Source organism: Struthio camelus, chromosome 3 (genome assembly GCF_040807025.1).
Source record: "Struthio camelus isolate bStrCam1 chromosome 3, bStrCam1.hap1, whole genome shotgun sequence".
Taxonomy (NCBI): Eukaryota; Metazoa; Chordata; class Aves; order Struthioniformes; family Struthionidae; genus Struthio; species Struthio camelus.
The window spans coordinates 122915283-122939332 of NC_090944.1; the positions used below are offsets into that span (position 1 = coordinate 122915283).

The following is a 24050-nucleotide window of genomic DNA, read 5'->3' on the forward strand; positions in this document are numbered from 1 at the left end:
AGAAACACGATTCGCAGAATGACAACACGCTCCCTGTTTTCCACCCCCTAATTGTATCTACTATTTTTGTGTATGGATCAGCACTGAAATGAAATTTCGTCTTAAGATCTGCCGGGCGTGCTTATGCTCCTCTTCGTTATGAGACGCTACCCGTTATTAATAAAACAGCAACACTGCCAGAGCCAAGGTATTTCTGAAGTTGGAATTCTTAGGACACCAACAAGTAGGGATTAACAACCGCATCGGAAATAATGAGCCTTGACAGATCTAGGGTTAAATACTTTAAAATTAGATCCTGCTGCAAGCTGAATCTTGTTGCCTAGCAACTGCGGCATGGGATGCTGCTGTCACCCCCGGATGCTTCTCTGGGGAGTGAACGCTATGCGCGCACAAAACGGGGTATGATTGGGTCAAGGTGACATCATGCAGCACAGCCAAATCATTTGTTAAGGTAGCAGATAACACAATTGCGCTGAAATCAATACCAAGATTTGTATAGCCACTTGGAGATTTAAGGAAACAGCTGGCTTTTCTCTTGAAACGGCTCAGCTCTGCCTAGGTGTTACCTGCCTCGAGGGAGGGCTAGCCGTGGCCCGAGGGGGCTCGCACAAGCCCCGTGGAGGAGCAGGTCATTTCTGCAAGCGTGCCGCAGTTAAACTCAGTTAAATCCTCCTCAACAGGAGGATTTTCAGTCTTCTCTAAATTACTGGTAGCCAAAAGACAAGAAAGGCACAACGTCTGTGGTTCGTGGAGGTCTGACAGTGTGTTCAGAGCATGGAGTCCTCCACCGGCCGGGCAGAAAACACACCCAAAGCTTTTCGGATAGTAACACGTACTGCTGTTGAAAACTGAAAGCGTGGATTTTTTTTCAGCTAATTTGAACTTTTAAAACCATTGGGAACCTACTTGATCTTAATGAGAAACCAAAATACCAACTTAATTAAATCAAAAAATGCCTCTGAGGCATGAAATCTATTTTTGAAGGTAATTTGTTGTGTAAAGGTTGATACAGGCACCTGAGATTTTCCAAATCACCTATATGCCCACTGATCACTAAAATTAACAGCACGTAGCACTTCTAGGCTTGGTCTGATAGGGTCCAACTTGTATCTTTAGGCAAGTAAAGCTGTCACTCAGTGCTTAGCCAGTTGGATTTGACTGCTACTAGCTTTTTAGAAATGGATACAGAAATTATGTGTTCAATCCAATCTAGTACGCTGCCTATTAGATCTTGGGAATGGGTAAGAAAACATCGAAATGGGGATTATGACAACCAGCCCAAAAGCGACATTGAGCTATACATAAATGTTAAGAAACTGGATGTCCTTCAGTAAAAATTGAAAGAGATGGCCTAGAAACGTGTTTGGTTGAGGTTAGTAATTCTGATGACTGTTATCAAATGAAGTATGAGGATGGCAAACGTAGCACCTCTAGCTAAGACAAGAGGAAAAGACGTCTTTGATCTGTCCCTACTGTTTTAAAAAAAAAAAAAAAAAAGGCAAACCCTGTAGGTAACTGAAAAATGAACTGAAGTGCAACATACATCCGTATCACGGCAGACAAATCTCTTTTCCTCTTGTTTGCTAGATGAAATAAATGCAATAGATTCATTCTGTTTGTCATTTGGAAAAGCATTTGATGTAATGCCACATACAAAATTCTTAAGCGTTTGTTCTAATCCCCATCATTTCCAACCACTGGGGAGAAAGAGGGACTGGCTAAGCACAGCCTAAGGCAGGCTGTGCCAAAAGGCAGTTTCCTGGTGTGCAAGAAGGTTACCAGCAGCGATCCCAAGGAAGCAGGATCAGGACAGATCTTATTAAAGTAAAGATCCAGGTCACGGACTATCAATTATTTTTGCCGACTGGGGCCTCAACATTTGGAAGCGACAGCAGAGAACAGAGACATGGATATATTAGTTGATAACAGAATTAGTCAGCAGTACGTAACCACGACAAGGGCCATTACAACCCTAGGACATACCAGGCAGGAACAGTTCTGCAAACTCAGGGATGCCCCAAGGCCCCTTCCCCAAGGCACCGTCGCTCTGAAAGTGCGCATATCGTTTTTAACACGCATGTACCAGAAGGCTGAATTCAAACCGGAATTGACGTACAGAACTAGAAAGATGATTAAGAGGAATCATGATGATTAAGAGGATCATGTTTTCCAAACGGGCACCAAACAATTTTGCTTTCTTTTATAAGCCAAGAGCCTAAGAAGGGAAATGATTGCTTTTGTACTGATGTTATTTGGAAAATAAACACTATTGTTTAATGAAGAACTGTTTAAGCTAACACTGGCACAAGATAGTCAGCTATCTTATGTTGGCTTTAAGAAACCCAACTGAGCTGAAGAGGGACACTGGGGGAAAAAAAAATCAAGCAGAGGCTATATTGCTTTGTTGTCTAAAGTGTAAAAATGACACTCAGGTAAAAACAAAAAAAAAACACAGAAAAGATTTATGCTCAAATATGCTGGGAAAGTGCACAATTACGCTGCTAGACTTCCACTAATACTCCCATGTGATTACTGCTAAGCAGGCCAGATGTTCACCGTTGCCTATATTTACTCAAGACTACTCAAATTAAGAACACCTACAGGTATTTGGAAGCTCAAGATCTAAGAAAGTACTAGTATATTCTGTGTCAAATTTAGAAAGCAATTTTTAAAAATAAATCTAATCTATCAAGCATTTCCTCCGCCAATGTCCTTAAAATACAGCTGGTATAACTGGATAATTGCTTCAGTTAATGCTTTATTTCAAGAGTTGTGGCTCCAAACAGAGGGTAATTCCCAGTGAAGTCATAACAGAAGAAAACACTCTAGGGGAACTTAACAATGGACTTAAGGTTCTCTTATATAGTATAGTGAATAACAATTAGAAATATATCATTAACATATGATACCAAGCTGTGGTTTTGTCCAAATTAATTAGAGCAGTCATTGTCTTATCAATTAAGATGAACGCTACAGCTAAGATGCTAGTAACACGTAGATATTCTGTAATTTGAGATTTAGACTCTAAATATTATTTGCTATGGTGATGAAGGCAAGTCTTACTTAAAATCTAGTATATCACTTCAAATACTGCAGCAGAACTGTTTTATTTCCATCAGATCCTACACAGAGAATTTATTCAGTGATACCAGTGAGTTAGAAAAATAGCAGTAGAACAGATAGACCAGTGTCTGCCTTTGAGAGAAAAAAAGAATCATGTTGAATCTGGTTTCCCTCCTATGACATGACAGCTCAGTGGAACTCCAGGATGGAATCGGACAGTCAAAATGCAGCTCACATGACATTTATATCCCGGTCCTTCATGACTGTCTAGAATTGCATAGTGCTCTTTCGTAAAGCTTGAGGTTGCATCATGAGACGATATTAAGCTAGTTAATTGTTTTTCAGCTTTTGTCCACGGAAAATATCTCAGGGTGGACTGGGGCAAGTGGAAAGTGGGATGGGGGGGGAGTATTTTACTCCTTCTGGTGAAGAGGGGTGTGTTGCCACCTGCATGCTTACCAGAAGGCCTCACGTAGGAAGGCCGAACAGACCCCGTAAATCGTATCGAAAGAAAACTAAGTACTGGAAAAACACCGTACAAGAACTATTTCTTAAATTCTGCATTCTACAATTACCCGTTCTGTACTACTCTGCAGATCTTTGAGTACAATACAAGCAGCTTAACTGTAGTGATATAGATACAGAACTGTAAATAATCCCAGACATTTCATTAGAAAAAGATTCAAAGTATTTTTTTTTTTACGCAAATGCTTTGCACAAAAGCAAAACAAACCAAGTACGATCTCTTACAGCAGTAAGGCAAAAGATATGCAGTAGTAATTCAGACATTTCAAAGCTCTCAAAACATCCTGTAAGTTCCAGGTTAAAGGGCGAAATCTTGGCCTTAATAAGATGCTCTTCAAGTATCAGTGGGGTTTAGGTTTCATTTCCAAAGTAGATTTTCCGTATTATAAACACAGGAGAAAATGGGGAATCAAGAGGTTGACATCGTATCACCTCTATTATTATTCAAAACAATGGGCCAGGTGGGGACAAACTTGACTGAAAGCAGATCTTGCTATGAACTGACAGGGTTCAGTTATTGTACAGATGCAGTTTTCTTGTCCAAGCTGAGACCTACAATGAATTAGGTTTTTTTTTTCCTTTTTTTTTTTTTTTTTAAAACTAACCCAGTCTTGTGGAACAGATTTAAATGGGAACCTGCGGCACTCAGAGCAGCATCTGAGCCCAGAACCAAGATCTGTAGATAAAGAGATAACACAGTGCTTTCTGTTTGTAATGCTGTTTATTTTATAAAAGCCCCTTTGATCATCTGAATGAAAAACGTGGGCAGAAAAAGTCACAAATGTTATAAAACAAAGTTTATTCTGCAATATTTTGTCATAATGAATTGCATCTCTTTGGTAAAAATAAACTTTATAAACATTTTAATTAACAGCGATTAGCATACAAAAAACTAAACTTCTGTAAATTGTCTTTAAAATGGGTAAAGGACTAAACTGGAGGAACGGGGGTTAGAATTGGTCACCTACTGGCAAAATTATTCTAAACAAACCCAAGGACATCGCTTATGCTACATTAGAAACAAGCTAACGGGAACGTTTTAAAAACAACTCTGGTTCGTTTGATCAGAAAGCATTCTTACAATTCACTTTTAAATAAATAATAGTTACAATGAATTGGCAATTATAAAATGTTTTATATCACTATATGGCAGTAACATAATACTTTTAATTATGCACTTTTTAGTTTGAAGAAATGTACATTTATAAAACAGACTTCATAATGGCACTGGCAGTTAGATGTGAAGAATGTGCTTTAAGAAATAATGGCAGGTGCAACATTTAAAAGAGTCTACCTTTCTTTTCAATAAATATTTTGACTACACCATTAATAACATGTATGAGCGTACTTTGCTTTAACCAAAGCTTTCACTTTTCAGTCTAACAAAAAGTTGCAAACCATCAAACTTCCATTTTGAAGTTGGATTTTAAAACTTTTGATGCGACTTTTACAAAGGCTGTAACTTAGTATTCGCGTCCAAATTTATCCTCAATAAAGCAGCTTCCCTTGTACATGAGTCTCATACACTTCTCCACTGTTTTGAAGAATTCAATGTGGTTCATTAATACTTTCCTTGCCTTTTAACTGCTACTAAAATATATCTCAACGGACAATTGGCATGAACATTTTACACAGGTCACTAAAAAAAAAAAAAAAGTTAAAATAACTTTTACTTATACTCCATTTATACTATATACACCAGGGTCTTTAACTCAGGTGGAAAACAAATCCAAAGCCAACGCTAGATTTGTAGGGCAGCTATTCTCTGACTAGGAAGAGAGGTGCTCCACAACAGAGCCGGCAGCTTTTGTACGCCAAAACGCGCGGGGTCACGCACGGGGATGGGGTGGAATACGTAAAGTGCACAGATCAGCTGCCCTCTCCTTTGCGAAGGAGAGAGGAAAGATGGGAAAGGGTGGAGAGGACAGGGGGCACTGCCCTGCGTCCCAGGCAGAGGCTGGCCTTCTCTCTCCCCTTCCAAAACGTCACTTCTCCCCAGCTGAGTGCTTTAGTAATGGATGCAACTTTCACTGTTCACTTCTTGTTAGTATGATTTTATTGCTCTGTTTTGGTCATACGGTAACTAAAATGCATTATTAGCCTCTGGCCTGATCCTGTCCCTTCAGTAACGCTGAAGTCATTATCACCAATTTCAGGGGTAACAGCAGTACAGCCGTTCTCCTAATAAATATGTTTTCAGAGTAGAAATACCTCATTGATTCTATTAGAAAATGAGCAAGCAAACAAAAGAGCATATTAACCTTCTCAAAGTTTGTCCAAGGCATAAAAAACAAAAACACCCACCAACAACAATAACAAAACCCAAACCAAACTATGGAGTGGAGTATGATTGCATTTTCCAGAACGCGTGGCTCTTCATCCAGCTTTCACTGGAAGTTACAGAAAAGCTGCAGGCAGTTCCAGCAGGAGCCACGCAGCGCACCTCTTCAATAGCGTGCGACTGAGATCGTGGCACTGATCGAAATTCCAGAGTGTTCATTTCCATATAGCTGAACCATCATTTCTGCATTGATACAAAATCTGGCCTTTGCCGTATTCTTTCCAGATACTATTAGCAAACCATTAGCAAAAAGCAGTTCCACCAAGCATTCATATCTCCACATCCTAAAATCCTACGAACCACTGCATTTGTACTTAATTTTCTGTTACAGAGTGAGTTTTCCCCTACTGTCCATCAGTAATACATCCAATATCAGATCTAATTAGCTCATGCACCACTTGAGATCTCCAGAAGACCTATGTCTGTACAAGCGTTCTCCTGCTATGAGTGTAGAATAATTGGTGTTCACACAGAGCAGGAATGCATCAGAGTTTCTTTCTTCTCTTTCAAGAAATGAAATAAATCATTCTTAAAACTGATATAATCAAAAAAGAACACTTTATAGGATTTGCACTTAAAAAAAAAAAAAAAGTTGGCTTTGAATTCCAAAACACACTACAAAACAACCTCAAATATCTCAGGCTTGATCCAACAACCATTAAATCACTAGGAGCACCACCATTGTCTTCAAGAGGCACTGAAACAGGCCCTCAGAGCAACAGACCTTCAGCAGCATGGTTGTATTCATATTAAAGTAGACACTTTATGGCAGTATTCATGAAGAGATTGACAAATAAGAAAAAAAAAAACACTGATCTATGAAAGTGAGGCCTCCAAATAGCCAGAAAAATACCCCATTAGTAAAAGGTTAACTTTTGGTTGAATCCATCATTGTTTTCAACAACCAAAACAGCGGACACTGGTTTCCTACCTGGCTCTGCTTGTTCCTAATTCTAAACTAGTTTACCCAACACCTGCTGGAAACAACAGCCAAAGATATTAGCTAGAAAGTTTATGGCACATCATGCTACCTTTCAGAGACAGGAAAGAAGACTTTTTATCGTTGTATACCATTCCAAAGCGTATGTAAGGCATTCTTATACTTGCAGTACAGTTAAAACCCACTCCAACCGAGCTGTGTGCCTATTCTTGCACAGAAAACTTAAACTTAAAAAAGAAAAGCCATCATCTATTGGAAGATGTAAGCACTCACCACTTACTATAAAAGAAAAAATCACCATACCCTTGAAACATTTTTGGCCAAAAGATGTCTGGGCATTATGAAGAGATCCTTTTATTGCAAAACGGAATCATGAAGGAACTTCTCAGAACAGAGAGGTCCTCCTGAGTTACAACGTACACCCCAAGGCCAAGGCCTTGCTTATTAGATGCACAGCATATCACAGGAGGCTAAAAGGATTCACATAGCACAAGGCACGCTGATCTGGGAAATGAAAGGATGGAGAGCCAATGTCACAATAACCACAGTGTTGGGGGAGGGAGCAACCCCCCCCCCCCCCCCAAAAAAAAAACACAATTCAGGGTTCACCAATTCAAAAAGGAAGCTATTCTATTTTGCTGGATCAGATAGTCATTCACAATCTAGCCACCCAAAACCTCCACTTCATTCACGTTGTGAACAGCACAAACTTTTGTGTTCTTTTGTTCCTGAATCAATCTCTTCTGCAGTGAGCAAAAGCGTGGGTGTTGCACTGGGACAAGCAGCAGAACTTCTGCTAATGCAGCTACTGAATATTCAGTAGTAGGGATAGAATGAGGACACCGTTAAATTTGTTAAGTGGCAGCTTTCACTGTGTTTACAACATCCAAGGGGTGTGTGCATGCACATCTGCGCGAAAATCTGCCACCCGCCCCAACACACACACACATATGCGCAAGACAATCTGTCTTGAGATGAAAAAAGCCGTTCTCCTTCAGGAATCTGACCTGAAGGAGGTGGATTTGGAAAAATAAGAAAGCTAAGGGTGGTACGCACCTCTGCTACCCCTTACCCACTCTTCCAGGGAAGGTTATGCTCCTCCTTTCCTCTCTGCAGGGACTACTTAATGTTTTGCTAGAAGCAGCTCCTTACAGGGCTACTTTTTTCACCACTGTATGAGATGGTCAGACGGGCTGAAAACTGCAGCCACTCTGAGCTGCTTCACAAGTGGTTCCCCAGGACATGTATCAGAAGAGCAGAAGAGAGAAATGAGTGGAAGGAGGCAGCCGAGGCCAGAACCTCTGTAGACATCTGTTTCCCCTCCCCCCCCCCTTTTTTTTTTTGTCTCCTCCTTTTTAATCCTTTACATGGAAGTCAGAGCCCTTAGATAGGGCAAAATTCACCTCTGCAGAAAGGGCTGGCAGAGAGGTAAATATGATCCACAGCGTGCATCTGAATGAACATATCTGTGGAAATATTCAATTATTAAAAAGAAATAAAAGAAAAAAAGTGATCATTAAGTAGTATGCTTTCAGGTTTTCACAAGTCATGCATCTCTTCTAATTTCAAAAGATTAAATAATTTTTTTCTTTTAGGCAGTGATTTAAAAATAAATGGCTAAATTATAATTAGCGCCAAAAAATAAAAAAGCAAATGAGTCCTCTTATGGCTTTGATCTCCCTTGTGAAGGGTAAAAGTAGAAGAGTATTGCCACACTTAAAAAAAATATATGTATATATTCAGCACTGACAGACATACTATTTTTTCCTTTGTTTGTGACTGTGGGTCTTTGCAGTACTTATTAAGGAACCCAAGCACGTTCGGACGCCAGCAAGGTGCAGCAGAGACCCTGCTGCTTCTTTCAACTCCTCATCAATTTCTTGACATAAATCCTTGAGTGCTTTGTTGCTAGGCTGACTTTTGTCAGAGGTATCTACACAAGGTTGTGATGCATAGCCGCTATCTCCAAGAGGATCATCTTCATAGTCAACGTCTGTATCCACTTCACTGTGAAACCCTTCACTGCCATCGCTTCCAGCATGGCTGTTCTTGGAGATAAATTCATACACCTCATCAACAGAGGACAAGGAAGACACACTGGATCTAGATGCACAGCGCTGTGAACCCATGCTGCTAGCACTGTAATTGTGATCCTCCTTTGGATCAATATTGGTGGCTGCAGAATCACTTTCTTGTAAATTTATGGAACTGGGAGAATTAAATGCACTGCTGTAACTCCTCTTCTTAGGTGTCTTCAGAGGTTGAGGTTTCTCACCTATTAAAAACAAAATCCGTTAGTAAGCAACTATTCCCATGAGATTACGTGCTAAAATGCCACACTTTGGCAGGCTGACTGCAAAGGGTAAGTTCAACGTGAACACACACGAGTCGTGAAATCTTACACACGGCAGAGAACAACGGTTTTCAGCTAATCACAAAAAGAAGTTGGAGAAACAGAGAAGCAGCTAAGAAGATGAGCATCTAACAAAGAAGAGGCAGGGGAAAAACTTTGCAAAAAACCCCAAATTAACAGAAAAAAAGGAGATTCTATAAAACTCTAATGTTAACAGAAAGAATAAACAAAACAGAATGGCTCTTGACTGGTCTTACCAGTAAGCTAGACCGTATTCCATCACTGAAACTTTAGAGAAACATTTAGCTACTGGGTAGAGAAACAGCAGAGTAAAACGGCACATGCTTACAGTCTAACATCCCTTGTTCAATGGAAGTATTTAACAGCATCATTGCAGTAGCAGCATCGATATCAGATTCTGTGAAGAAAAAAGCAGTAAAATATTAGATCTTGGGTAAGCCTAGCAAAACAAGGTCCCTAGAACATAGAAAGAATGTGTATCTACATATAATGGCCTGCAGTAAAAAGAAAGAAATGCAAGAATCCAGACAGAGGATGACTCAAATATAACCAAAAATTAAGACACACCAGACATAAGTGGGATCTTATGAGCAATATGGTTGGTTACAGAACAGTCATGTATTTTAAGTATGATAACCTTATAAAAGCTGATTTCTTACATTGCACTTACCAAGCTGAAGCCAAGAATCCGCAATATTAATTAGATTTGCATCTGATGATGTTGTTATTGTATTCATCAACAACTGGGTTTTATTTGTAACAGTTTGAAGGAAAGGATTACACATAGGGCAAAGCAAAGCACCTAATCAACTTCATATCCTCATTCTATGAATACGCAAGCCTGAAGAACAAATGTGTCAGTAAAACACAGCACTAATTCGGCACGTATCTTTTCTCTAACTGCAGCAGAAAGTGCTTTCTTCACCATATTTTCTCACTAACAAGTCAAATAGTAAAAATAGAGAAGACAAAGGGGAAAGTAAACAGAACTGCTCAGTCTAGAAAGCATGGAGATATAAATAATAAATAGGCACTTGAAAAAGATTTAGATGAACCGCAGCGCTGTCAGTTACGGTGCTAAATACTGCTGTACGCTTTGCAGCGCTGAATGTATTACTTCCAATCTCAGAAAGGATATCTTGAGGATATTACAGCAAAGTCTGAAATGTCTAGCTACAACCGAAGCGGGTGGTTAGTAGCTTGCTCTGTGCCAGCACAGTCAGCGATACTGCGCTCTCAACAGCTGCTGCTGAGCACACCTCTTCATATTAATAGCGAACTGCCCAATAAGAGTACTCAAACTATAAAACTTGAATCCAATTACACTGAAGTATTTTCACCCTAATCAAGCTTTAGAAAACGTAATTACTCGAAGGACAGCATCTCATACAGAGAATGAAAAGAAATAAGCAAACCTTTCCCGCTTATTTCAGGGCGTTCTAATGCGTTTAACACCCAGGAAGTCAAAGGTCTTCCTTCTCTCGCTTCATCAACGGATGCTTACGAGAGAAGCTGCGTTTCTCTTCAGAGCGGGGGATTACCCACGCAAAAGAGCGGCACGCAGACTGTGGGCTCTCAGAAGAGCCTTAGGGTCTCAGAGCAAAAGACCACGTCCTGGGTGAGAATATGTATGAGAGGGGGGAATGGAAAAGTGGGGCTCAAAGCTCAAGCATTGGAAAGAGCAAGCAGTAAGCAGAATGGTCTTCCAAGCGTGCTGGACTCGAACTGAGATGGAAATTACTGATATAAAGTGTTAGCAATGGCATTTTTTTATGGCTCTTCTTTTTTCCCCCCTCAGAAAAAAGAACATCAGAAACAGCACATCATAAGTGCTAATTGTAACTATATTACTGATTTTGGGGGTTGAGTATTGCAAAATTGTCAATTTGGTCTTCCTATACTCATTTTATATAATTTGTGCTAGCTTTATCCCTAGTCAAGGAGAAATTTGAAGGGGAACATGTCACTTTGGGAATATTTTACCAACATGGAAAGGGGACTGAACTGCTATTTCCAGCACAAGTTATAAAACATACACATTCCCCATTGGTTTCTACAGGCTGTCATTTTAACATCAGCATACTTTAAGGTCTATGCCACTGCAACCTGTGAGTTGTTTTTTTAATTCTGTTTTATCCTTTTTTTATTTTTTATTTCTGGCTGCAACAGAGCCACTGAATTTACAAGTCATATGTATCCAACTGACAAAAAGAAATAAAAACATGAACAGTTACTTTGCGCCACTATTGTAATCAGAAAGTGAAATCCCCTGATTCTTTACTTGCTATCATAGACATTTTATTTTAACACATGATGTTGGCATATAAACACCACCTTGTTAAATGACAAGCAATCAAAAACAGAAATGCAACATAGAATTACTACCTGCAAACTGTCTTTCCACATCTTAGTGCCCTAAAGAAATATGAGTTCTGTAGTGCTTTCTTTCATCTTGAAAGACTAGCAGTACTGTGGGTTAAAGTTAACATATCTTGCTTTCATTTGCAATTGCTCTCCTTGATAGAATATGTTTTTCCACATTTATGCTTCCACAGCAGAATGGCTGAAAAAGTGCATTACAAGGAATTCTTCCATCTGCACAACGGCTGCCCTCGGTGACCCTGGTATCGTTAATGGCTTGCCTCGAGCGTGAGGGATATGCTGAACTGGTTCCCCAAAATGCAGAAATCCAATTAGAACAAATATATGCTATTGTTTCGGCACACTCAGTGTAGCAAACTGCAGTAGTTAGAATCAGGCTGGTAATCCCCAAAACTGTCATAGGACACACCAGCAAAGTCATTAAAAGGAGAGAGATTTGTTTTATAACAAGCCCTGAGAATCCTGGGCCTCCTCAAGCAAACGTACTCCTCCTTCAGTCCTTCGTGAAAGCGCGTGGAAGAGATCTAGCAGCTACGCAGCAGGTAGTCAGCAAAGGATGGTTCACTGCCACGAGGCTACAACCATAAAACCTCTGTCTGGATATGTGACAATTATCTGCTGAACAAGCAGCTGTTCTGTCTTTAAAAATCTTGGCTTTGCTGCCTAACCAATGTTTCTGGTTTGTGGCTGAAAAATGGAAACAACCTTCTCACCTCAACAGCCTACCGCACTAGCAAAACTGGAGAACTGGATGTCTATTATGCTGCTGTAGTCCTACTTTGCGAGTGGCGTTTCATCCTTTTGAAAGAGCTTAAGCGACACTTCTCTGCAACAAATTAAGACTTGTTCACCCTTTCTTGGGGTCAGCCCATTTACAAATCAAGCACAATTCACTTTTCTGCAGAGAACTATTAGCAGAGGTATTCTACAGATGCGTATCTTTTTTTAGATGAGGGCAAAGTCTTCAGTGGATTAAGCTTTACTACTGAGTTACAAGACTTGCGCTCAACAGGCTTTTTCTAAAGAAATGCTGTAATAGCCCAGCATGCCGTCTAGCTCATTCCCGGCAACGAGGCACACTAAAATGTTTTAAGATGAGGAAAAGTTTTAAAAGTACATACTGAAAAATGAAATATCCACCTTCAGTTCAACAACTGATGCTGCTTCTATTCTTATTTGAATGTCAACAAAAAATGGATTTCCATCTTAAGTTCACCATTTTTATCTGGATTCTGGCTGCTGTGTTCCTCCTCATGGAAAGTTAAGGTAGAAATCTATAGGCCAGAAGTATTGCCAAGTCAAAGTCCTTGTTCTTCTAATGCTCATTAAAACCTGTTAGAGTAGAGTGGGCTCAAGAAGGGACAGAAAGACAGCAATGCTGCATTTCAGTAAAGATTCCCTGAAAATAAACAGCAAAAAAGCTGAAGAGGTGCTGAGGTACCCCCTCCCCCTCCTCAGTAAACATACTGGTCAGCTACAGGTGTGAGTTACACAGTGAGATAGGATGAATTATTATGGAGTGTAAGATTCAAACTGGGTTTTCAGCAGGGAACTGCTCCTACTAGGGTTTCAACCAGGGAGCTTCACCTGCAGATGTCCAGAATTCGAGAAATTCCATTCTTGCTCAGTAGCAACACAACTGAGGGTTTTTCCGTGCTACAAAGGCGCAAGAGTAGCTATGTTGGTGTCCCCTGCTTAGCTCGCATACTTCTACCAGCATAATTGTGACAAAAGGCACAATTTGCACCAAACTTTTTTGGACAACGAGTGAAAAATAGCATGCACCTGTGAAACAATATTCTGAGCTGATTCACGTTCCCTTGCAAATATTCTCATGCTCTCCCAGATACCTAACTCTAAGGCACTTTTATGGCCACGTCTCACAAGTTTTATACATTAGAATTTACTGCTACAGTTCTTGGTAACCACTAAAAACTCCAAACTACTACGGACAATTCCTAGCATTAGATATCTAGCTTTCAAACTGTTTTTCCACTAAATTACACAGTCCTAAAATAGGTCATATTCGGGGGGGGATGTGTCTGCTAAATATCTTGCTGGCAGAAGAACAAGAACTTTTACATCTTGAGACTCATCTTAGGGATTTAAAGTTAACACACAATATAATGAGCATGCAATCTATTAATCAGTTTTTTGGAATCTGGCAGACTCTTCTGAACAGGTCCATATACAAAGTAAACCCTAGTTCAGAATATGCTGGTGCCTAGCAAAGGCAGCAGAGCAGAAGCAAAGACAAGTAATGTTTACCTTTGAGAGATCGGCCATGACTCTGCTTAAGTACTGAAGTTAGGTAGTGAGGCGATGACGACCTACTGGAAAGAAATTCAACAAGTCAAAGCCAAATCCAAATGAGCCAAATAATTTGTGCAAAGTATATTAAGCTTAATAATATATCACATAGAGATTAAAAAAAAAAAAGCAAATCAAAAACAAACAAACAAAAACAGCCCTCCAAAGTTTAGCGGGCAAGCCAAGCAAGTAGCAATTTCTATTGCCTTCAGTAGATGGCTTGGCCCATCGCTTCCTGTGCTACAGAATCCTATCAATCAATCACTTGGAAAGCATTTACAAGCATTTGGAAAGCACCCTGCTGAGGAAAAGTCTTGCTGGTAAGAGACAGTCATTTCTACAAATTTTACGTACTTGCTTAAAAACTAGATTTGAAACAAAGATACTTTTTTTTTTTTTTGGTAAATAAAACCTAGATGTGAACAAAACGTTAGCCTGCGTAGAGCTCTTTGGAGCCCAGAAGCAACAGAATGAATATGGACCAGGTGTGCGTGTTGCTATTTCAGAACACTGCTGAAAGATTAACAAGAACAAAACAAAACAAACAAAAAAAAAACAAAAACAGGGAAGCTTGGACAAATCCTGGACCCAGTTACTGCACTGGACAACTCAGTCCAGTGTAGTTTCAAAGGAGCAAAAATTCTGCTTTTCTCCTGTTCAGAGCAGCGCGGAGACCTGTGCAGTGGCCAAGTAGTGAAACTAATACCTGCAAAAAACTAGTATGAATGGAAATCAAGAGGAAAGACATGAAAGATGACCAGCCCTACTTATTATAGACAGGAGTCAGTTTCTATCTGTTGACAAGCAGGTGATTTTAAAATTATCTGAAGCTGGGCTGTTTTGCTGATGCTGTCTGCTTTTCTGCATTATCAAAGCCAGCTTTGCATCCAGCAAAGTACCACTTAATGTATTACAGAATAAAGTGCAAATTGAAAATCTCAGTTTCTTGCTGTATATCCAGCACTAATTTATTCCTTTCATTCTAATGTACTAGCAAACTGTTGGAAATAAGTACAACAGAAATAGTACGCAACTGTTTAAATCGCAGGATACAGCAATATACATCTTTTACAGCACAGTTAGGAGAATTTAAGAAGACGACGAACAGACATTTCAAGTCCGATCTGTAACAGCTACCTCACAGGGTTAATGGGGGAATTTCTATGACAGTGCGCTCACCTTTTATATTTATCATACTTAGGCAGCTCTATTTTCTGAAATAAGGCACAGCCTCAAATCACCCAAAATATCATAAAGCTGCTAAGTGCTTAGTATGTTTTAAAAATTATTATTCATCAAGGAATACATAAAAGTGACCTACAACCCAAGCAATTACTTCAATTTTTTAAATTTTAAAACTAAAATCTTCATGCTTTAAACTGAATTTTGAATAAAATATTTTTCACTGGTCACTGGCCTCCTGCTGTGGCCGTGACCATCTTTACAACCCAGAAATCCGCTACTCTGCACAGCTGTGTATGAGGGGTGCCCATTTAATACCCTTACTATTTTGACTTGCTATGGAATTATCAAAACTCAGCTTGCCACCGGCAACAGTTTCCAAGCTCAGTGCAGTGCAAGACTGCTTGCTAATGGCAAGGAGAGGTGCAAGAACTGAAGCGAGGAGAAGCAAGACGCATCGCCTGAGTTACGCAAGGAGCGCTCGCAGACCTGCAGCCTGCCTGGCTCTAGTAACCAACGCTACTGAAAAGGAGAGGAATATTTAGCATCTCCCAGCGTGATAACCAAAGCGAAAAAGACCCAGCATAGTTGAATACAAACATGTGCAAAACTAGTTCACTGCGTAGTACGTTTGCTTGTGGGGGTGATGGAGGCACCTTGCCCTTGTGGGGGGCAAGGGGAACAGATTCCAAACTACAAAAGATTCACAAGCAAAGCAATGGACTGCAGCCTGCAGGTAAACTGTAGAAATAGGTGCTAAATATGTTACACTTCTCCATCTCCAATTCATCCTTTCACTTCAGCTCAGATCCTTCAAGAACCACACACACATACAATTTTATTATAGTAACTTAACACTTAGTATTAAAATAAGCTATGCATATGCATAAGGTATTTGCAGGAGTCAGACCATGGCAGCCTCCATAGCCCAGGGATATAGCACACGTACATGAAACTGAATGCACCTTCTGGCCTTGCACCTACTTGTTTAACAAGTTTCACAGATACTTGTGAATAATATAAAATAAAATGCACCAGTGACACCAGTCACAGAATCACAGAATGGTGGAGGTTGGAAGGGACCTCCTCTGGAGAGCACCTGGTCCAACACCCCTGCTCCAGCAGGGTCACCTACAGCAGGCTGCCCAGGACCGCAGCCACTCGGCCTGTGAGTATCTCCCATCTGTCATAATAAAAGTTTTCATTTAACTACTGACAGACTACAGTTTTGGAAAGCTTCTAACCAAAATAACCTCTTAAATTTTATTTGAAAATGCTGCTGAATGATAGGTATATTCCCCACAAACATACTGTAAAACCATTACCAACTCAAGCCCTCCCACAGAAAAATTCAGAGTGTCTCACAGCTGAATTCTACCATCACCCTGTAGTTAAATTTGAACAGTCCCTCCCAGCCTCCCTCCAGCTGTACCTCTGGGCTTTCTCTTTCTCTCAACACGGCCTCAGACAAGGCAGCCCCTTAGGGGCCCTTCTCCACGAAGGTTTTTTGGAGAACGAGCCTTTTGGCAGCCCTCCGTTCCCTTCGACGGCCCCTCAGCAGCCCCCCATCGCAGCTCCCGGTTGGCCATCTCTCTCCTTCGACCTCGTACTCCATTCAGGATATCGGACATTGCTCAAAGCAGGTAATTTTACTATCAACCCTTAGTTTTAATTTGGAAGGACCTTTCCAGCCTCACTCCAACTGTACCTCTGGCTCTTCCCTTTCTCTCAGGCCGAACCCTAACCCGCTAGGACAAGTGTCAATTTACCTCTCTTGCTTGTATGGGTGGTGTACAACGAGGGCTCTATATACTTCCCCTAGTGACTAGTATAAATATATCCTTCACTAATAAAGTATATAGTAATAATTACTACTAAACTCTTCCTTTCCTGTACGGTTGCTGGAACATACATATTCAGCAAACCCGGACTCTCCTTCTAGACAGTATTTACATCTTAATCCAAGAATTTTTAAATATGGACGGGAGAAAATACGTCCTTTTGTATGTGAGTGAAAGTCCTAGAAATGCATTTCTATTATTAAAAGGAAAAAAAAAAAAGCATTCATTAGAAGTGTCTTAAAACGCTGTTATTATTTTACTGTTCTTACAAACACAGGCACTGCAAAATCCTTCACGTATCGAACTTTACGGGAACGTTGCCATGTGGCTCCATTAGGAGCACAATTTTCTTGTGACTGCAATTGTTGGCAAGTGTGACTAATCTCTCAGTGAAGAAGAAAGTTACTGAAAATGACATCGTTTCAAAATGAAGTCCTGATCTTGAAAGTACTTTAGCATTCAAGTAAAAATCTCTCCTCCGTCCCTACACCTAACTTCAGTATATACTATTTATACAAATTAGGTTAATCATACTTCAACGTTTAAACCACTGGACTTATCTTCCAGAACTTGAGGATATTCTAAACTTAACCTGACACGGATCTGAACAAGCTGCCCCATGCTGAATCTGATTTGTGCCCCCTGCTCATCTGGTTGGACAGATGACTTCCGAGGATCCTTTCCATCTATGTTATTCTGAAATTCTAAGTTCAAAGTTTTATCACAGTAACATATACGCACAATCTTCTGAGTAAAGCTTTTCAGGACCAAACCTGCACCTGATTTACACCAAAAGAGAAGTTCATGCCTTTATGCAGGAACACTAATGCTTGTAAAACCATAAATAGAGTCCAATTACAGTAGTTTCAAACACCTTTCTCCCCATAATACAAAGCCTGAAAATGCTACTAGCCATATCATACTTTCAGATTTGACTATTTCTTAATACTTAAATGCTTCACAGTTATCTTAGCAATGCTTCCATTCCAATAGGAAACTGGAATGCAAGACAATTCTGCCTTGGCTCTTTCAAACCTAAGAATGACCATTTACAGCCTAAGATGGCTAGAAGGTCAGAGACCACCTTTAACAACTTGCAGGTCACAAAGTGCAGCCGTGAGAGACCATGCAAACCTTTATTCACTGCCAGATATCTAAGGCTTGCAGTGGCCTGTCAAATCCGTGGGTCAAATGTCCTGTTGGACTCCTACAAATTTCTGCTGCGTATTTACTATGAGTTTTACATCCTGCTCCAGTAATCCTAGTTCCTCCTCTGGTTGTTAAGCAAGCTCCTTGCAGTAAGATAAGGCATACAGCAACGTATACACATCTTAATTATCTGTTATCTCACCCAAGTTCTTTGCCAAAATAGACAAACTAGCTATGTGCCTACCTGATTACTGATCTCATCAACAGCAATCTTTTCCTCTTTGCTTTCTCTCTCCTCCTACTCTCTGTGCCATCTCTATTACTTATTTAGCTGATGTGCCTTCTCCTGTATATAAGAATGCATCAAGTTTACTTAAAACTCCAAAATCTATTGCCTAATCTTAAAATGTATCAGCTGAGGAAGCCTTGATTCCAGACGGCTAGCGTACTCCACCTCAGAGTACATCTGTTATGAACATCATTCTCCCCATCACCACGGTAAAACGCAAAACTTTTTTTTTTTTTTTTTTTAATAGCCTTAAAGAAAAATACCTGTTCTCTGGGGCTTTTCTCTAAGCACATCAGAACAGAGGAAAGGAGATTTTATATGTATATATGTATAGATAAAATAAATAAAATGACTTACAGGAAAACACACACATCTTGTAAGCTAGCAGCCCCAGATATCCAAGATTAGGCTTGGTGAACTGTGCCTGAATCAGGATTTTACTCCCTGTTACCAGGACTGCCTGCTCACCAACGAAATGGCACTCACTAGTGCCCAACACAGCGCCTGACCCCACTAGTCACCTCTCAGAGTTCAGTGAGAAAAGCAGCATCTGTTCCCAAAGACCCTAAACAAAGGCAGTGTAAGACTTAACACTATATGCTCTTGTCTGGGCTACTCGCAGCCAGGACCCCTGGCAAGACACGACGAGGAAGGAAAAAGGAGGTAGAAGGGAAAATACAGAATATTTAAGAGAAAGCCACCCCACTGGTTTCTCACCCCTGCAAAAACACAGAAAATTAACAAGACCCAGAAGCAAAGAAAAGGTTAAAAAAAAAAAATGAAATAAAATATAAAAGCTTACTCATTGTTTGCTTCAGAAAGAGGAAGAAAATCTGCTCCTGCCCCCCATGGTTGTGAAATCAAGTGCCCCCTCTTCTTTCCTGTCTTAAACTCTCCCACAGTTATAAAAAAAGATAGTAGATCTGGGATTAGTATCACAATCTGGGACTTTTAAGATCATTAAATTCTCCCTGTCCGGTCTGTCCAGTCTCCCCGTCTGTCTATCCAGTTCAGCTAAGTCCTACTCAGCTACTTCTCTCTGGCAGAGAGCAGTAAGACATCCACCTGGGCATTTCCTCTGCTAGGTACATTAACATAACCTGATGCTGAACTTGTCAGAGAAAATTCACCTACCTTGGCGGTGATGCTGGTGGAGTATAAAATGCAAGTGCCGAGGGAAAAGGTTGCTTTTTCAGTGCTTGTACAAGAGTAGGCTTATATTCTGGATCAACGCACCACAACGAACCTTTTCCGTTCACCTACAAGAAAGAAGTACTGCAAATTAGAAAATCCAAGGGCAAAGTTATTACAGTCATTTCTAATTGAATATTCCCAAGACACAGCAAAGTGTAATTCTCCCTCCTTCTCCCTTCAGATGAAGGCATCCACCAACAGTGAGGCTAGGCTCTTTGCAAAGGTGACCTAAGTCACCCTCAGGTAGCTCCATTAACTATAGGGAAAGCTGACACTCCTGAGACCTTTCTTAAATGGTACAGAAACATCTGCCCTACAGCTCGGAATAACATTTCCACACTAAAGCCCCGTTGTCATTTACGGAAGCATACACGGAAGCTGTAAATCTTACTTAACACTTGGTAAATACATCTGTAAGTTAAAACAAGCGTTTGTGAAGGCATCAGTGAATTGGTAAGTAGTCTTCTGATTAACAGGTCTATGAAACTAACTTAGGAACTAACGCCCTTTCCCTTAGCCTAGATATGGCCACGTACTCCCTTAACTTTAACAACACAACATCCTGTAAAAGCAGCTTGTCCGATGCCCAACTAGAGGATCGGATTACTGTACTCCCACGCTTACAAAATCTGAAAACCTACTTTATGCATCTTTGACGCACCTAACAATGTTAGCACCATTAAATTTGACGTGCCAGAAAGTCAAGCAAGATAAAGTATCTGCTGCTCGTCTCAAGGGCTTCTTCACCTATTTACTATATAAAGAAAACGTTATTTTTCAAGCCAGTTATTTCATTGCAAGATAGAAGAGGAAAATTAGAGAAAGTCAAAGCCAACCAAAAATCACTGACCTGATAGATCACCTACTAGCTCCATGTGTAGCACTCTCAGGTTTTGCTACGGAAACATGTTACAGAAGTGATAATGCATGTGGCAGAAAATCGTACACCTGAATGGCAAGATACTTCTATAGGATTTTTTTTTTTTTTTAAAAAAAGCTAAGCAAGAGTAGAAAATATAAAAAAAAGGTAATACCAGAGGGCTATTCTCACAGGCAGGGTACACTATGCTGCAACTAAAATATCTCTAAATAATAAGAGAAGATACAGAAGCAGTCCTATCAAGATACAGAGGAAAAGTCTCAGAGCAAAGATCAAAACTTCATGGACCACCTGCTTCAAGTCTGCAGAGGCCAAGTGGCCTCCTCTAGCCAGTAACAAGGGGGAATACAATATTATGGATGGGTATTCCGTGATGTATTTAAGACTTAAAACAACCCACAAAGCGTGCAAGTCTGAGGTCTGCTTTAAGTCGCTGGCTTTCTCATGAGAAGAGTAAATATTTTGCTATTAATATAATAGAGTGCAAATTTTCACTATCAAACGAGGGAGAGTTCCAGTTCAGAAAGAGAGAGAGGGGGATGCTGCCCTGTAATTTTACTGGTAGCCATTGTCCTTTATACAGGAGTCTCTGAGCAGCACCATCTCTCTCAGAGTTATCTTTCTATTTTTTATCTCTGAATTTTCTCATACTCATCTTTTTATGCTAAAACGGAGCATAGCCTTACAAGTGTAAGCTGTGCAGCAATAAGCTTACCTTTAATTAAATATCTGATTTCTTTCACTGTCGTGGCTCACAGGATAATTTAAGCGGTTAGGTACTAACGGAGGGTATATTGTCAGTTGGCTCCATCCATCACCTGAACAACAGACTAATGCCCTGAACTCTTTTCTGCATCCCTCCTGGAGCTCGCTGGCCTACTGCTTCATTACTTTTCCTCCAAAAAACATCCTGCCCACCTCTAGCTTTTTACTTTGAGCCCTCGCAGGTTCACAGAGCAGACAGGACTCACCTGATCACTACACCACTACTCTATACTATATTATCTGCTGTTCACTTGACAGCTAATCCAATTTAAGTGTGGGCTGCAGCCAGAAAGGTGTTAGTTGCCCGCTTTCATTTTCCCAGCCACATACCTCCATCAGCTTGCTGACCTGACAGAAAACGAACACAAAAAATGTTGGTGGGTACCGCAACAGTGAGCTAAACCAGCACACCCTGAAGCCATACATACAATCAATCCAACGCAAGACATAAACAGAGCGACTTCTTTGGTAGCTAGATTGGACTAGGGAGTATGAAGTCACACATCAGTTAGAGGTGGACTTCCATGCACCCTTATTGGTGCTGAAAGCAGATATTCAGCAAAAGTGATGATCCTGTGCAGCTGCTCACGAATAAATACACTGTTGCACTCAGATCCACTAATTAACAAAAATAAAGAGTGGAACGCCAACACAGATTTCTAGTTAGCGTTTTCGGAGAAAGCTGTGCACAGCTGAAGTGGAAAATCCAATAAAACACCAGTACCTCTCGCTTTAAAACAAACTAGCCAGGTTACTGGAAGCAGTCGAACCACAGCAGCCAGTTTACCGTGCTTCTGTATGGGACCAAGATTGTGTATGGGTCAGGCCATGGTAGCCTGTGTTATTAAAGACAAATTAAACTCTGCCATTTCTGCCAGCAAAGAAAGACTAGGTGATGGGAATCTTAAACTGCCTTTGGAGGTTACTATTTCACATCAATAGTGGAGTAACTTCCCACCTGCTGATGATATACTTGTTGAAATGCTGATGCAATGTTTATTTAACGTCTCCCAAAATGACCAACCATCAGTCTATATTGAATCTGGACCTCAGAATGAACTGACAGTTTACCTAAATTGTTCTGAGACTTTGTGTGTTATGATTATCATCTTTTCTGCATCCCTCTCACATTTGACTTGCAATATTTTATCTAGCTGGATAAAGAAAATGAGAAAGGGAAAAAATCCCACAGTTTTAAATGTTGGACTGTTTCATAATGACAGTAATTTCCTGTCTCCAGCATTTTTCAGTGTTGCATTATGACAACTTGGGTTGGAAACAAGATGCCTCCCACGGTCCTTTTACATTTTTTCTTTCTTCTTTTCTTTTTTTAAGTTAGGAAGGGATGTCACTGATACGATATTGCTCAGCTCTCTTTGGTCACGCAGGTTCTCCCTTCCACCTGAAAATTCACACCTTAATCTACACTTGCTGCTACTGGACAGTAGCTTAATCCCTTCTGAAGAGAAGGCCAGTCCCTGTGCCATACCTCTTCATATTTGCAAAAAGATGGCCTGGGAGAAGCAATCCCCTCCCTACAGGTACATCGCAGATAGGCGTAGGTTTGTGCCGTCAGCTGGAGCAGTCGGAGAAGCCGCCGCACCCAGCTGCTCCTCTTTATCTGGGTGTGCAGGAATGGTGTGAGTGTTGCTGGTCCGTTTTGCAGAAAAACAAACAAATCAGACTAAACCAATTCTAAAGGCAGCTTTGGTTACTCTTGTTTCATAATTTTTACTCTGTTTTTATGTTTTTTATTACTCCGAAATAATAATCAAGGGCACTCCCAAAGTTACTGCCTCTAATTCCACACACTGGAGCACATTCATCTACCTCCTACATAAGGGGTTAAGATAAGGCGAGACAGTCGCTTGCAGTAAAGGAACCACCACATAGTGACTACGCACAATGTTTTCGCACCCTGTAGCACACATCAGTAATGGTCTGAACGGGGAAGGCAGGGGCCTGGCTAAGATTAGTCTGCGGAGTGAAGAACAGCATATCTGCCTACATGCTCTGCTTCATACACTAAACTCTCCTCTTTTTCTTCTGCAAGGCTGGTGTACTCAAAATAAAGTTGTGAAAGCAGCTTTCTAGTCCTTCCTCCTCCCTCCCACGCCGTTGCATAGGGAAGAGGAGGGAAACCCCTCGCTAGCAGCCCCGGAGAGCTCCGCCGCCTCCTTCTCTTCCTCCGTTGACCCCAGCCCTCCCACGGGAATCCTGCAGGGTTATTTCCCACAGTCAACAGCTGCACCTGCACAGATTTTTTTTTTCCCCCTCCTTTAATCTGCCACCCCCGACTCCCAGTGGTGCGGGAACGGTATGGCCAGACAGAGACAGCGAAGGCATGCAGGCCTGGCCTGCGTTTCCCCTCCCACGAGCGAGGCCGACCCGCGAGCGCGGCTGCCCACGACTGCCCACGCCGCCGACGTTCGTCGCGCCGATACCTGACTCCAGCAGCACCGAGCGCGCGAGCGGCCCCTTGTTCTCCCCAACCCTGACCCCCTTGACTGCTTCTCCCTGTGGTCGGGCAGCAAAAAGACTTCAAGAAACAACCGAGGAAAAGGGACTCAGCTGGTAGGAGCGGTTCAGGCCCTCTCCGTACCGCTGGGGGCTCGGCAGGCAGCCCCAGCCTCGGCAGCAGCGGCTCTTGCGCACCCCCCCCCCCCCCCGCCTTGGGAAATCGAGCTAGGCCAAGCACTGAAAAGACCCTAGGGAACAATCTTACATGGACTAAAGGTTTATCAGGCAACAGGCATCTCTCTCCTGTTTCTACAGCTTTATAGATCAGACCCACTCTTTGCCTGAAGGCTGGAAC

General features: G+C 41.1%; 1 protein-coding gene across 14 annotated transcripts in view; it reads right to left on the reverse strand.

The window, feature by feature from the left end:
• Positions 1–4370: 4370 nt before the first annotated feature.
• FOXN2 (forkhead box N2) overlaps positions 4371–24050 on the reverse strand; it is a 46019-nt gene continuing 26339 nt past the window's right edge. For 12 of the 14 annotated variants that reach the window (XM_068940037.1, XM_068940040.1, XM_068940038.1 and 9 more), the window contains 4 exons: positions 19531–19655; positions 13894–13958; positions 9572–9640; positions 4371–9144 (listed from right to left, as the gene is read on the reverse strand). In XM_068940037.1, the coding sequence (XP_068796138.1) occupies positions 8627–9144; positions 9572–9640; positions 13894–13958; positions 19531–19655 (777 nt within the window). In that variant the 3' untranslated portion in view covers positions 4371–8626. The remainder of the gene's footprint in view (positions 9145–9571; positions 9641–13893; positions 13959–19530; positions 19656–24050) is intronic. The other 2 variants (XM_068940050.1, XM_068940051.1) reach the window with 1 other exon arrangement.